Below are 14,645 nucleotides of genomic sequence, written 5' to 3'. Positions count from 1 at the left end.
AATCGAGTGGACGCCATAACGCGTACCCCAATAGTACTAGCCAATCACGTTATTCCAGACCCGTATATATGTATATGGTGTTGGTGTTTCAGTGGTCGCTGGTACCTTTTTGCGGATTCTCACGGGAAATTGGTGAGTGCCGAAGAAGTATCCGTGCGTTATTAGCACGTAAGTGATCATTGAGGGCCCGGGCGATGCGCGGGTGTTGCGCATTCGCAAAATAAGGGCAATTTCGCATCGTCTGCTTGGAGTGCACCGCGCAGGCTCGCTCAAAATGGCCGCCTCGCTGCCGCGTTTGTTGTGGTGGAGATGGAGAGCCGCGTAGCCGATCGATACGCCTGCTGGCGAAACTGGCCATGGTGTCTATGGCGGCTGTTGTGCGTGTTGTGGCGTGGCGCGACGTACACGCGAGTTACGAGCGGTGAGATAGAACGTCGCGTGCTAGCCTCACGGTGGTGGTGCTGTGCGGGTGAGCGTTTAACACGGCTGGCGGGATGACCGCGAGACGCGAGCGTAGGGCGTGGTGAGAGAGCGTAGCCGACGGCGGCCTCCCCGCAGACGCGAAACCCTGAGCCCTCCCTGATCGGGTGACCACTCACGGGACACACAAGGTGCGTACGCAACTCGCGATTTTCACTGGGCCTGCTCCATGGCTCCGCGGTACCGCGGTCATGAGCTTTGCGGCCCCGGAGGTGGTCTCTTTTGCGTGTGCCCTGCGCATTTTCATTGCCCCCCCAAAGTATCACCAAATAAACGCGCCGTGTGCGCGACTTGGCGCATCCTCTCTCTCCGTTCTCATATCAAGTCACGCTTTGTCAAGCCACGCTCTTACCAGCCTTCTTAACAGGCCGTACGCCGTATCTTGCCTGTCGCCTGTCAAATTCATCCTTTGAATACGGTGTGCTCGCTGTCATGCCGACTTTAACACTGCTCCACCGCACTTCCTCTGCAGCTAACGAATACCGTTTCTCTATGCACGGATCACAGAGGCAACCACGACGACAACGACGACGACGCCGACGAAGTTTATCTTACATCTTACCGCGTTCTCCGTTATCATGAGGTTCTCTTCCCTATCGCGTAAACTTCACGTTTCAAAAAAATACGTATTAATCCTGATCGTATGCGCGGGAAACGTTACCTACTAAATTCATTGTTTTTATTTTTATACTTCATTCAATGTATACTCTTATTATTCTGTATTCTTATCTACTCAATTCTTATCACTTATTGTTTTACAATTTTTTTTATATAAGAAAGATTATATAGGAGTTTTGTTAGTTACTTATCTAATGGAATTGTTTATAGATCACATAAGATAGGACTGTATGTATATGCTGCATTTATTGTTAATTATCAGTTAACAAGATATGAATAGTACCATTGTTTATTTTGATGAATGTAGCAGTTATTTGGATGTTTTTATATAAGTATAGAGGGTAAACATATATCTTCTCGTTACTTGCACCTAAAAAATGAGAATTTGAAGGGTTATTTTTATTACAGCAAATCAAGCCTTTTCATGCAAATTTGTATTTCTCAATATAGGTGAAGGTGATGTAGAAGAAATAGCCAAAATCATAGATTGACAATTGTTTCAACGGGGCACTGCAATTCAAAAAAAGGCAAAACGGGTGACGAGGATAAGAAAATGGTGTCTCTGCCTAGCGCAGAGTCTGGCACGATGGACAGAATCTCAGATGATGATGACGATGAGCCAAGTAGTGGGTCTGAAACGTACGAGGAAGGTGACCTCTTGACGGCTGCTATGGATGATGACGTGACGGCCCAACTCGCCGCTGCAGGTTGGCAAATCAAACACGCTAATGGTGATTTCCATTTTTTTGCTTTTTCACCTTTTCAGTTATTTATGTTCTAATCATTTTCATTTACAATGAAAAAGTAACATACAGGGTACACCAATAATGTTAAATGATTAGTTCAGATCATTGAAGGAGAAAAGTTAGCGAAAGGATTTATAAACTACATTTCTAAAATCAATTAGTATAACTTTGTTTGTAATTAGTTGTATCAGTTGTAAAAAATGTGAGTTGTCCATACATTGTGATTCAAGTTTCTGTTTAAATATAACAAGTAATAATATTAATATACATACAATATATAGAGAGCTTCTGAGTAGTATTGTTAGTTTTGAAAAAAATATTGAGAATAATCTATGATCAGCAGAAAACTATCCAAGTAAATACTGCCTGCCAATGATACATTTGATCTGGTAACTATTAATCAAATTAAACAGAGTTCAAAAGAATTGCATTAATCCTTTCAGTTTGTTTATGTTTTGTTATGCATTTAAAAGTACACACATTCGTTATTTTTTGTTATTCATGTCATTGACAGTGCAGCATGAATTTATTGATTTCACAATTATTTATTTTATTTAACTTTTTAAAGTTATAATGCAAAGATAATATAAATTAAATTAACAAGAGAGTTTATCATTGAATGCATTTTACATTGTTTGTGTGCTGTATTATTATTTGCTTTCTGTTTTTAATATTATATTTACATGGAAACACTGTTTACATATATATGTATTTTTTTTATTTTGCATTCTATGTGTAATTTTCATTTGCATATTTATGTTTAATGTTATTCATACATTCATTTATCATCCTTTTTGTATGTCTTTCAAAACATCATAGCTTCTATACATAGATCAAGTTTCATAGTCCACATTTTTTTTTCTTTTTTTTTTTTTTTTTTTCATGCAGTGTGTCTCTTTTGCTACGTTTATTACCTAAATGTCATAAAAACATGTAATACTTTGTAGATATTCATTTTCACCTTGATCAACAAATATCCAAGGGTATATTTTTGCTCAGTTTTTAAATACTTTCCCTCTTCTAAGCATTATTACAGCATTCAATTTCGCGCACGCGCGCGTTCGTGTATCCGCGTGATACATATAAATTACATATTACATACCCTTGGACATTAAGCACGTTTCATACCACTATTGCTTTTGCATCTTTTATGTTATTTAGAATGTAGATAAAAAATACTTATGGTGAAATGTTAATAAAAATGAATAGCATAAAAATTGTCGTTAGCTTTTCAAAATTAAATATAACATGTTGATATTTCAAACGTTAAAGTAATATTTTATTGACATTTCATTTGGTGTTGGACGATGGAATTAGAAAACGTATTGTTAATAATATCCACATTTAGGCCCTGTTGGTGTAGCCGCAGCTGCCGCCATTGTCTCAGCAAAAAAGAGAAAACGACCTCATAGTTTTGAAACAAATCCTAGCATTAGGAAGAGACAACAGAACAGACTTCTAAGAAAACTCAGAGTAAGTACAGTGTACATTACTAATTAAAACTTGTATCATCATACTTTATTCGATAAATTGTATATTTTACATTCTGTTATACATATTTCAGCAAACCATAGACGAATTTGCAACACGAGTTGGACAGCAAGCAGTAGTATTAGTAGCTACACCAGGCAAGCCAAACAGTAGTTATAAAGTATTCGGAGCAAAACCGTTAGAAGATGTAGTAAAAAATTTAAGAAATGTTATTATGGAAGAACTTGAAAGTGCGCTCGCACAACAAGCTCCACCTCCGGTACAAGACGACCCATCTTTGTATGAATTACCACCTCTCATAATAGATGGCATACCAACGCCCGTGGAAAAAATGACACAAGCTCAACTCAGGGCATTTATCCCGTTAATGTTAAAGTATTCTACAGGCAGAGGTAAACCGGGTTGGGGAAGAGATAGCACACGGCCGCCATGGTGGCCGAAAGAACTACCTTGGGCAAACGTGCGTATGGATGCAAGATCGGAAGATGAGAAACAAAAGGTTTGTAAATTCAAAATTTGTTTTAACGTGTATTCTCGTATAATTATTTAATATTTATATATTAAATTTTACAGATTTCGTGGACGCATGCATTAAGACAAATTGTAATAAACTGTTACAAATTTCATGGAAGAGAAGATCTTCTACCTGCATTCAGTGAAGAGGATGATAAGTCGAACGTACTGATACAGCAATCGACGCCTCATTCTTCGTCACATCCGTCACATTCATCCGGTCAAGGGCAAGGCGGACAGTCGCAACAACAACAGACGGTGGGAGTTGTTCGTCTGAGCAGCACGGATTCATCTAAGGGAAACTCTTCGCCAGCACAAATCATTGCCGCGTCTCCTACAGCTCTTGCCACTGCCACTCAGGTGGGAGTGGATGGAGTGTACAAAAATAAAAGAGAATTAAATGAAACAACATGATAGAAATGATATATATTAATGAACTGTATAAAGAAAATATTTTTTTAAAAATTTTCTTAATCAAGGTATCTATCGTGTATTACAACATCATGCTGTTTCTTTCAATTCGATTTTTATACATATACATACGTTAAAAGAATTTAAACTTTGAAATTCCTTTAAAGATGAATCGCGTTTATGTTCATGTGTTTGGTTTCCCTTATTTGAGTTTGATCTATCTTTATTTCTATACTTGTTAAACGTTCTATGCTATTACATCTTATGTATTTGATGTTTTAATCGTTGAAAAATGATGATTTTACAAACATTTTAAACCTTGTTTTATTATATATCGTGAAGAATTATTGTGTTGGTCTTTTATTTTTAATGTTTTTCTTTTCCTTCGAAGGAGTATCAAAAAGAAACAAATAAACATTAAAGTTAATACGGTTTTCTCTTTGTTATAGATGACGGCTCAGTATCCAACAACAGTTTTACAAACAATAACGAATCCCGATGGTACCGTTTCCATCATTCAAGTGGATCCTAGTAATCCAATAATCACGTTACCAGATGGTACAACGGCTCAAGTTCAAGGTGTTGCTACTGTAAGTGATCGCAAATCATTTGCCGTATTTTTTTTTCTTTTTTCTTACTATGGAATGTTTAAAAACATGAGAATGAATTGTTCTGACGCATAGATCCATACAAGTCAAGGGGAAGTTCAAGCACTCGCCGAAGTAGCAGGCAGTGCAGAAGGTACTAGCGTCGCTGTCGACCTGAATAGCGTTACTGAAGCTACATTAGGTCAAGATGGTCAGATCATTCTCACTGGAGAAGATGGACACGGTAAAACAGTTTTCTATAGGCTCTGCACCGTCGCCGGCCAGGAGCTACTTGAACAGTGAATTCATGTTTACTGGCCCAGGATCCTTTGTTGTTTTGCATGCTGTCTGCTACGCTCCATTCAAGAAAAATACCTACGTGTTCTACTACTTTGTACAACGAAAGTAGAATATTGATTAGTTCATCTTTTTTTGGTACTTGTACATACGATAATTTCACTCGGAGCTATGCACAGCTTTATTTTAATTTTCTTCTTTAAGAATCCATGATATGATGTAACAGCTGTCAGAGGAGCATTTGAAATACATACGACGTATTGATTTTTATTAAGTACACTTAACTGTCGTGTGAAAAAGGATACAGATTTATTAAATCAAGTTTGCTCTCGATTATGTGTTGCTTTGTATGTGTTTGTGTACGTTAGACTGTTCACCTTTTTCTGAGATGATATTGAATTTTGTTTAAAATGAGATCGATTATGATAGAGGTAAATCTATATGTATATGCATGTACATATTATTTTTAAACATTCAGTCGAAAACACGATACGTTTATACATCAGGGTGTTGCATGTATAATTTGTACTCCTCTGAATAGATAGATTTCTAGATAGATTTCTTAATGTTTTAAAATATATCGTAACGTGATTACAATTGATCGGTTTACATGGATTCTTAAGATTTTAAATTTAACAAACAAAAAAAAAAGTAAAAAAAAAAATAATAAAAGAAAGTATTTCATGATCACGAAAGAACCTGTCCCCGTTCTACAATAACTACTTACCATTATTACCGAAGATTGGTTATTTACTTTAATTAAAAACAAAGAGAAATAAAACTGCTGTACATAGAGTATTTTTTGTTGATGTTTTTATTATTTTATAGTTGTATCTTAGCAGCCTTTGTTTAAGCTACTCACCATTGATGTTTCTAATTCATTCAAACCAATAAATTACATTAAATTTGAAGTTTGTATTTATACAGTTTACCACTGATCGGTTTGGTTTTTATGGAATGGCTTAAACATCCGTTGCTTTTTTTTATTAATGCCTTATTTTTCTAAAGCGTAGATGTGGTATGTTTGCGCATTAATGATATCACGTTAAAAGGGTGTGCCAGAAAAAAGATAAAATTATATGTGGAAGGAAACATATTTTGTAAGATTAGATAGTTAACATTTATAGTAAGTATATCTAATTTTCTTCAGCACACCCTATTAATATATATACATATAATTGTTTATTTCTATCGATTTTATATGATTTAGTATTTAATATAAATATATTTCAGTTTTAGAAACTACACTTATAGGCTGATCATTTTTTCACTGTATCGTAAACTGGTAGCTTTAAAGCAGAAATTTAAGGTACCCAAAAAGTTGTAGTGTTACATTCTTGAAATAAAGATATGTAATATGAACGATTAAAGGACATGGAATCGTGGGCCTCTCATAAGATTTAGTTTTTATTCTTTTAATTCCCAGTTTACTATACAGAAAAATGCCTGGTTAGGGGGCAGAACACAGGACAGTTGCTTCTCTGTTTCAGGCTATCCCGTTTCTGTGTCAGGAGTAATAACAGTACCGGTATCAGCTAGTATGTATCAAACAATGGTTGCCAATATTCAGAGTGACGGTACAATGCAAGTAGTCACACCCATGGTTCAAGTTCCAAAGGTCGAGCCTGGAAATGGTGAAACTAGCATCGAGGCTGTTACTATTCAAGGGCATCCAATGACAATGATTAATGCAGCTGGTGAACATCAAGTTCTTCAAGTGATATCATTAAAGGATGCTAATGTCCTCACAAAGGCAATGCAGGCTGAAGTTGTAAAAGATGAGGACAGTCAGCAACAACAAACCGTCTCTAGTCCAGAATAAAGCGTTTTACATAGTTAATATAAAGCTTTTATGTCAAACACCAAAATGCGACAGGTGCACATTAGTGGTGTTCAAGAGAGAAAGAGTGAGAGTATTAAGAAAAAAAAAGAAAAAAAAAGGAAACAATATGTGTTATTAATATTAAGGCAAAATGATTGTGTCTTTTCTGAATCATTGTGTAGCGTGTCCTCTTGGTGAGAAACAGTAAACGAGTAGCGAAATATGTTTGAGAGTGAAAATGATTGAATGTTCGGTGATTTACATTGGACTTGAATGTAATCATATTTGTATTCAAGATTCATCGTAGACATTTAGAGTATTCACTTGTAATTCGATTTTCTCGAAAATAGTACTAACTTTTAGGAAAGTACTATTGCGACTCGATGAACGCAGATTTCATCGATTTATTTGTAGTAACATGTATCCGGTGACTGGAAATTAATCATTTTTTCTAGCGAACGATTACCGATACGAAATATTTTTGTCTAGTCTTAGTGTTGAAACTTTAAGGGCGATTGATATACCAAAGAATTTAAGATTTCTGTTAAATTATTTTACAAGAAAAATGATATGATAATTTTAATTCAACGAATCGATGTTATTAAATTACATAATTCATTGTGAATTTATTCGTCGAACTCCTCCGAAGGGAGATTAATTTTTCGAGGAACGAAATAATCTTTAAGCCATTTAGAATTTCAGAAATATTTATAGAAACATGCGTTACTATGTAAATGAAAAATCACTTTCACGTTTGATAAAACATAATTGAAATCTTTTGTGGTACTAGGATACCCGATCTAAATGTAACGTTTGATTTTATCGAATTTGGCTATCAAATTAAGCAAAGAAATACGTAGCCTATTTTTATGATAAAAACAAAATCATTTTTTGTTAACGATAGAGACATGTAACGGAACATATTAATATACATTAATGATCGACAGTAGAGGTAAATGAGGGAAAAAAATTAAGCATTTCTGACGGGTACAAATAGGCTATAAGATATAATTTTTTGGAAAATAAGACATATGGATTTGAAGTCTTAATGCACACCCATAAAACATAAATTAATTTTATCGTATATTAATACTATGTTATAATAGAAACTTATTTTACATAATGCTTTAAAGAGCACTATGTAATTTTAACAAAAGAGAAACTGAATCCTTTCATTTCCATTCTGTTGTTATCTTGATAGTGTATGTACAGAATGTAGAAATGAAGAAACAATGTATTGTTCTTTATTTTTATTTTCCAAGTAATCTGAAATGTATTTATTTTTGTTATCAACTAAAAAAGAAAAGAAATTGAAACGTTTCTGTGCATTTAAATGCCAACTCACTTTTATACAATATTTATAAAGTTAGGAAAAATGTTATTTTTTCTGTGCAATCTTGTTTCAATGTTGCGGTATCGAGTTTTGTAAGGATGCGTGACTGACTTTGAAGAATGAATTTTTCTTTCTTTAACAATCTCACCTTATACATTTTTATACTTTTTAGTATCTTTACATACTAACTTGCGTGCATTATTAGTCGATATATATACACATATACATCGTATTATTTTCAGATAATCAGTTTGTGATACTTATTTAATTAATGTTTATTGGTACACATGCGTTTATCATGAATGAAGTTCCTGTAGGTATGTAATACGCTTTTTTCTTTGAAGCGTATATCAGGAGCAGAGTCGTAACATTGAAACAATAAACTGCCCTTAACATCAAGTATCAATGATACCAAAAAAAAGAAGTTTTTTATAACATTATAGAAGAAAGTAGTTAAATTTAATAATTATCAGTAGAAGAAATCACGAATATTAGATATTAATTGTTATATTGTTTTTTAAAAACTATGGCCATTACATACCAAATGTAATATATTGATACTCCCATGTAAGACCATGTTGTATTCTTTTTTTTTTTTGTTCTTGTTTGTAACAAATCACACTGAGCATAAATTAAGTTTAATGTCATCTGAGAAAAATATGTAATACCATTTTAAACAATTATAGATGTACGTGTACATGACTTTATCACTGTGTATCTTATAATGTAATTTGTACATATGTCGTCGTTGTGTCACCTTTCTGCTTTGGTTACTTTTGATGTAAAAAGGAAGAAAACGTAAATTAAAAAAAAATATTAAGAAATTAGAAGCAACATAAAGAACCAATGGAAGTTGCAATTAAAATATAATGTATACATATCAGTTTGTTTTGTTAATCTCAATGGTCTTGACAAATATTACAATTAATTACTTTTTTATATATTCAATTAATTAATAGTATGTTTTACATATAAAACACGTATGATACAGAACAATAAGTATTTATTTAGACCAGTATTACATAACAGGTAATAACTGATAAGTTAAATTAAAAGAATTTCTATACATAAATACTATATTTTTCTGTTAAGCATTTGGCTTAATGGATATCCCAAACTGACTGAAGGGCTAATTCAGGTTTATCGTAACCAAGTTCCTCTGGTGTGTTGATACCTAATTCATCTAAAGTTGGCCTGATTTCTTGTATAATATAAGGATAGATTTCATTAACTCTTGTTCCACATTTGTCCTTTACATTCTCTAGGAATCTTATACAAAGAGCAAAATCATTTAGCCTTCTGCAAGCCCTTAATGCTGCACAAATGATTGAGGGATCAGGTACAAGATCTATACCTAAAAAAGAACATTATTTTTTCAGTACAATCAAAATTTCACCAATAATGTTAAATTATTAATATAGTGTGTCTGACACAATTTTAAGATCTCTTTAAATAAATTATAAAAGATATTCAGAGGAACATTTAGAACATAAAGAAGATATTTAAACGATAGCACTGTTAGACGAGGCTGTAAACTACTAACCAGCTAATTTGTTCATAACTTGCCGGATTTCCCAATGATCAATTTGTGGACGATTGAAATAATCTATATATCTTTTATTGAATTCTTCTTCTGGTTCCTCAGCTTCATCATGGGAAGCACGAATGGTCTGAGTAATAACAGCTGCGGTACGTGGTTTTATAGAATTTCTTGCAACGGATGTTATTCGTTCTCCCACAAATCGCAACATTTTATAAGAAATTTTATTGAAAATTTAATAAGTTCGTCAAGGATACACCGCACCTCGTTGCGTAAAATCGACGGCAGCAGTGACTATAGGTAGTACAAAATTGGACATGCCCTTGTTTTTAAAGGGTTAAGATTTAGGGGGTCCCTGATACCCCTGGATAAAATTAGGTCGGTATGCGAGACCGTCGGTGGGGTCCCAAACATCCCAGGATAAACTTAGGTCGGTATGCGAGATCGTCGGTGGGGTCCTAGACATCCCAGGATGAATAAGGTTTATATGCAGGCGGCGCAACGGGGTCCCAGGCACCCCAGAGACAAGTTACCCGCTCCAGAAAAGGGAACACTAGCGCCACCTATCCGGAGACGACGGAAACTACTCGCCGAATAGTTTCCGCCTTTTCCTCATAGATGGCGCCACGAGTCTCGCTGGGGTCCCCGGCGCCCCAGGTGAAATTAGGTCGGTATGCAGAGACAAGTTACCGACTTCAGAGAACACCAGCGCCATCTATCCGGAGACGGCGGAAACTACTCGTCAAATAGTTTCCGCCTTCTCCTCATAGATGGCGCCACGGGTCCACCGGGGTCCCTGGCACCCCAAATGAAATTAGCAGCGGGGTCTGAGGTACCCCAGTATAACAGGGCCGTGTGCAGAGACCGTCAATGATGCCAGGGGGTCTCTGGCACCCCAGAATGAAGTCAGGCCCGTACGTAGAGGGCACCAGTATAATAATCGTCCTCTAATTTCTTTCCGGAGTTTTTTAATTTAGTCTAAAACCCTACTGTGCTCGATGCTTGCCAATTTTATTGTAATCACTGAATTTTATACACGATGCTCTCGGCTGCATATTTATCTTTTGGCAACTCTGCATACGATGTTGTTTGTAGTATGTTGATTATGAACAAACCAGAGTATAGTAATAATTACTCTACAGTTAATTAATTTATAAGAAAATAATCGAAGTGCAACGGAGGCATTTCATCTTCACACTATGAATTTCGATTATGATCCTATAAGGTTATCAGAATATACAAAGTTTTGTAATTGTAATTCATCTAATTGTCGTTGCGGGGAAGACAATGGTAATGAAACAATTTTTGCTTGAAATAAATGTTGACATTGTTTTTATATTTTTAATGTTTTTGTTACAACATTGTTATTACTACAATTGCAGTACATGAATGGACATGGGACAAAGAACACACCACATATACTACTGTTTTATCGGAACAGGATTTAGAAGTTAAGTTTCATAATGGATTTAGTTATGGTACAGCAGTTATAAGAGGTAACAAAGCATTAGAAAAAGGAAGACTTCATTATTGGGAAGTTAAAATGCTTACACCTATCTATGGAACAGATATTGTAAATAATACAGATTATTTATGTACATATATTAACATGCATAGCTTTTGTATTTGTTAATGATGGAATATTTTCAGATGGTTGGACTTGGTACAAGTAAAGTGGATTTAAATAGTACAAAACATACCTTTTGTTCATTTCTTGGGCTTGACGAAGAGTCCTTTGGTTTCTCCTATCAGGGATATATACAATATTGTGGTAAAAAACGTACTTATGGCCCATGCTTTGGGGAAGGTAGCTTAGTAGGCGTATATTTAGATACATGGAGGGGAACATTAGAATTTTTTGTTAACAGAAAGTCTTTAGGTAAATATATCTAAATGTATTAATTCTATACTTTTTTATTCATTGTAATTCCGTTTCAGGTATTGCTTTTACCGGATTACGGAATATGGTGTTATATCCCATGGTGAGCTCCACAGCTGCCCACAGTAAAATGAGATTAACTTGTAGTTGTTCTGTACCAGTAACTTTACAAATAGAATGTTTATCAGCATTAAAGTCTTCTCAAAGAACATATTTATCAACAATGTTTCCTGGATTAAGATACCTTACTGAAAGCATTTTTGCAGATATTTTAAAGACACCTTTAGGTAAATGTATTACTTTATACACATATAAGAACAAGTATGGTTTGTACTATAATATTCTACACTTTATTTTAGATGAGGACGATGATGACGAAATGGACGAATTTGACTTTTTAAGAGATTGTATGATTTTTGACGATTTTGACTTTGCACTAGTAGGTGTTGGCAAAAAAAAGAAAAAGAAGTGTACAAATGACAACTAAATCAGACAATATTTTTTATGTATATATAAATATATGTGTTAATTAAAAAAATTATTTAAAATAATATCGGTCATTGTTTTTTAAGACTCTTAGAACTTACAGTTTTTTTGTTTCTACTATTTTTACGTTTTTTGGTCGATGCAGTAGCAGGAGCATTGTTAATTTTTGCACAGAAAACAATAGCTTGTGCCCAACCAGCTAAAGGACCCCACAACTCACGTAAATGATTGCTGATTTCTTCATGAATCTTTGGGGTAACTGTTTTTTGCTGTCCTAAGTGAGGTAAATAATTTGCTCTAGCAATTTGAAATATATGAGTATCTACAGGAATAGCATCTAAGTGTCCCAAAGACATTAAACATACACAGTCTGCAACTTTTGGACCAATTCCAGGTAAAGTAATTAATTGTTTTCTAGCTTCAATGTATGATGTATTGTTTTTCTTGTGTAAGTTTAAAAGCCACTGTGCCCCGCCATGTTTCAGTAAGCATTTTGCTGTATCTGCTATGTACCCTGCACGATATCCAAACTTTTCTTCCCTTAATTGATTTTCTATATTTTCTCCTGTTAATGGTTCAATGGATGGAAAAGTATAATAATCTTTATCATCAACTGTGCAGATTTTCTCACCAAACAATGCACATAATTTTTCTATCATTCCTGAAATCCTAGAGAAATGATACAATTAAATAAATGATATGTATAGCAAAGTGTCTTCTCTAACAAACCTTTGTATGTTGTTGTTTGAACTGCAAATAAAAGAAAACACATTTTCAACAACATCTTGATTTAAAATTCTCACACCATTTGTTTCATTCATGGATTTTTCAAAATGTTGATCCACTGTAGACCAATTTTTACACAAATCATTCAATGATACGTCTAATCTAAAATACTCTGACAGTGTCTGATCATAATTTATAGAATCTGTTAAAAGACCTTGTACTACATAGAATAAATGAGTATCATTTTGTTTAAGGGTCCAAACACATTTGTTAAATACTCCTCTGTAGCCATCATCATGGGAGAACCACCTTAAAAAGAGTGTTGTTGGTTATGTTCTTTTCAATGAAGATAAATTACATATTAATGATAAATTACCTAAAACTCTGACCTCCTTTTAAAGTGATACCTAAATCTAATTCTGACAGTGGACAAGCGATTTTACCTTGCTTTGTCTTAATTTCATTTTTCTCCATCTTCATATTCAACAAGTTCAAACTTATTGTCGAGTTACTTTTAATATCTCCCTTCAGCCTACAATATTTAGTAGTTAATGATATCGACTTATTCCATGAAATCTTTATCATTAACAAAGGGAGAATATCTTCAGATGTTAATCTTTAAGTTAACGAGAGACCGCGCGTTTTTACAGAGTATGGTGAAGACACCTGCGCGAATAAAACCACGGGAAAATTCAAAATTGATCTTATGTCGCTTCGTAAGATTGTATTCTAATCATTTTTGTAATATGTTTTACACTTTGTTAAAGATGATAGTACATCCTATTATACATATTTACAATGATAAACCTATTAGTTAGTTTCTTGATAGTTTGCAAACTGTGTGCGTGTTATTTCCATTTATACAATGTACACATAAATTTATAATGCAATAATACGTAAAAACAAACTTACTACGATAATATACGAGTTATGATATTTTTTAAGATATTGTTTTGTATCTATCCTTAAGTTTCTGAAATATCACGTTTCAGCCATATGATTCTGTTACAATATCTATCTACTTAGTCACCAGCATTTTACATATTCTAAGAATGTACCTCATTCATACATAAATACAAACATACCGAATACGTGGACGAATACAGTTAGCATGAAATAAATTTAAGTAAAAATGAACGATAAATCACGTACAGTTTCTAGACGAAAAATTTACTCGTTTTCATTTCTTAATGATTACCCTTGGTTTAACTAAGCTAGCGTTGATCCTGTCTAATTTTCTCATGCTTGAAAAATTATAACTACTCGATATGTACAAATTTCACCATAATTTATCTACAGAATAATTTATTTGGCATCTTTTAGGACGATGACGACTACACAATTAGCGTATATATAATAGAAATTATACCCTGTCTATTTCGAACGATTTCATTGTATTTCCTTTAATATCCTATCAATGTATTATAGATTAGAATCGTACAAAGATGAATCTATGAAAACTCTTACGACTGATGAATAAAATGAAATCGAATTAACATTCTACTCTAACGATTACGAAGTTGTCTTTTCATGATTTATGTATTGTCATTCGTGGGATCAGACGATGCAGCAGGATGATCGTTTCGTCTTCGTTAAACTATTACATCCCTGAGAATTGGTATTGACATCTCTAGAAGAAGGATATTCGGCTATCTCGTTACAGTTCTTCACGGTTTAGTAGCACGTTGACTGCCATACGCATGAATTTCCACAGGG

General features: G+C 34.1%; 4 protein-coding genes across 14 annotated transcripts; 2 read left to right on the top strand and 2 right to left on the bottom strand.

Moving 5' to 3' along the window:
- The first annotated feature begins 20 nt into the window (after window positions 1–20).
- Window positions 21–7,852, top strand: ewg (DNA-binding protein Ewg). 9 transcript variants are annotated; one of them, XM_076691333.1, is made up of 9 exons: window positions 296–469; window positions 988–1,063; window positions 1,549–1,829; window positions 3,193–3,317; window positions 3,409–3,834; window positions 3,909–4,208; window positions 4,709–4,849; window positions 4,943–5,090; window positions 6,634–7,852. In XM_076691333.1, exons 3-9 carry the CDS (start codon window positions 1,652–1,654, stop codon window positions 6,963–6,965), a joined length of 1,650 nt encoding a protein of 549 aa, XP_076547448.1. In that variant the 5' UTR covers window positions 296–469; window positions 988–1,063; window positions 1,549–1,651; the 3' UTR covers window positions 6,966–7,852. The 9 variants fall into 9 exon arrangements, with proteins under 9 accessions (XP_034192802.1, XP_034192805.1, XP_076547448.1 ...); XM_034336911.2 differs by lacking the exons at window positions 296–469; window positions 988–1,063 and adding an exon at window positions 21–132; XM_034336914.2 differs by lacking the exon at window positions 988–1,063 and having other exon boundaries at window positions 288–421.
- Window positions 7,853–8,876: 1,024 nt separating this feature from the next.
- On the bottom strand, window positions 8,877–10,152 carry COX5A (Cytochrome c oxidase subunit 5A). Its single transcript, XM_034336941.2, has 2 exons — window positions 9,842–10,152; window positions 8,877–9,652 (listed from the first exon to the last, which is right to left on the bottom strand). Exons 1-2 carry the CDS (start codon window positions 10,047–10,049, stop codon window positions 9,399–9,401), a joined length of 462 nt encoding a protein of 153 aa, XP_034192832.1. The 5' UTR covers window positions 10,050–10,152; the 3' UTR covers window positions 8,877–9,398.
- A 598-nt stretch (window positions 10,153–10,750) lies between these two features.
- LOC117610011 (SPRY domain-containing SOCS box protein 3) lies at window positions 10,751–12,211 on the top strand. Its single transcript, XM_034336871.2, has 5 exons — window positions 10,751–11,128; window positions 11,221–11,411; window positions 11,489–11,717; window positions 11,777–12,004; window positions 12,077–12,211. The coding sequence occupies exons 1-5, from the start codon at window positions 11,038–11,040 to the stop codon at window positions 12,202–12,204; spliced, it is 867 nt and encodes a 288-aa protein (XP_034192762.2). The 5' UTR covers window positions 10,751–11,037; the 3' UTR covers window positions 12,205–12,211.
- A 63-nt stretch (window positions 12,212–12,274) lies between these two features.
- Window positions 12,275–13,514, bottom strand: Ogg1 (8-oxoguanine DNA glycosylase). 3 transcript variants are annotated; one of them, XM_076691180.1, is made up of 4 exons: window positions 13,306–13,514; window positions 13,144–13,238; window positions 12,933–13,047; window positions 12,275–12,872 (listed from the first exon to the last, which is right to left on the bottom strand). In XM_076691180.1, the coding sequence occupies exons 1-4, from the start codon at window positions 13,512–13,514 to the stop codon at window positions 12,275–12,277; spliced, it is 1,017 nt and encodes a 338-aa protein (XP_076547295.1). The 3 variants fall into 3 exon arrangements, with proteins under 3 accessions (XP_076547295.1, XP_034192744.1, XP_034192745.2); XM_034336854.2 differs by having other exon boundaries at window positions 12,337–12,477; window positions 12,569–12,872; window positions 12,933–13,238; XM_034336853.2 differs by having other exon boundaries at window positions 12,933–13,238.
- Window positions 13,515–14,645: the final 1,131 nt, after the last annotated feature.

This window comes from Osmia lignaria, chromosome 12 (genome assembly GCF_051020975.1).
Source record: "Osmia lignaria lignaria isolate PbOS001 chromosome 12, iyOsmLign1, whole genome shotgun sequence".
Lineage (NCBI taxonomy): Eukaryota > Metazoa > Arthropoda > Insecta > Hymenoptera > Megachilidae > Osmia > Osmia lignaria.
The sequence above is the reverse complement of the archived record's forward strand: the minus strand, read 5'-3'. Positions and strand labels throughout refer to the sequence as shown.

Excerpts from the sequence above, each read along its gene's own strand:
- ewg (XM_034336911.2), top strand. The coding sequence starts at position 1,652 with ATGGTGTCTCTGCCTAGCGCAGAGTCTGGCACGATGGACAGAATCTCA. Across the intron at positions 3,835-3,908 it reads CGGAAGATGAGAAACAAAAG|ATTTCGTGGACGCATGCATT; the intron begins GTTTGTAAATTC and ends TAAATTTTACAG. Across the intron at positions 4,209-4,708 it reads CTCTTGCCACTGCCACTCAG|ATGACGGCTCAGTATCCAAC; the intron begins GTGGGAGTGGAT and ends TCTTTGTTATAG.
- COX5A (XM_034336941.2), bottom strand. The coding sequence starts at position 10,049 with ATGTTGCGATTTGTGGGAGAACGAATAACATCCGTTGCAAGAAATTCT. Across the intron at positions 9,653-9,841 it reads AGTTATGAACAAATTAGCTG|GTATAGATCTTGTACCTGAT; the intron begins GTTAGTAGTTTA and ends GTTCTTTTTTAG.
- Ogg1 (XM_034336853.2), bottom strand. The coding sequence starts at position 13,514 with ATGATAAAGATTTCATGGAATAAGTCGATATCATTAACTACTAAATAT. Across the intron at positions 13,239-13,305 it reads AAAGGAGGTCAGAGTTTTAG|GTGGTTCTCCCATGATGATG; the intron begins GTAATTTATCAT and ends ACTCTTTTTAAG. Across the intron at positions 12,873-12,932 it reads TCAAACAACAACATACAAAG|GATTTCAGGAATGATAGAAA; the intron begins GTTTGTTAGAGA and ends TCATTTCTCTAG.
- LOC117610011 (XM_034336871.2), top strand. The coding sequence starts at position 11,038 with ATGAATTTCGATTATGATCCTATAAGGTTATCAGAATATACAAAGTTT. Across the intron at positions 11,718-11,776 it reads TGTTAACAGAAAGTCTTTAG|GTATTGCTTTTACCGGATTA; the intron begins GTAAATATATCT and ends ATTCCGTTTCAG. Across the intron at positions 12,005-12,076 it reads TATTTTAAAGACACCTTTAG|ATGAGGACGATGATGACGAA; the intron begins GTAAATGTATTA and ends ACTTTATTTTAG.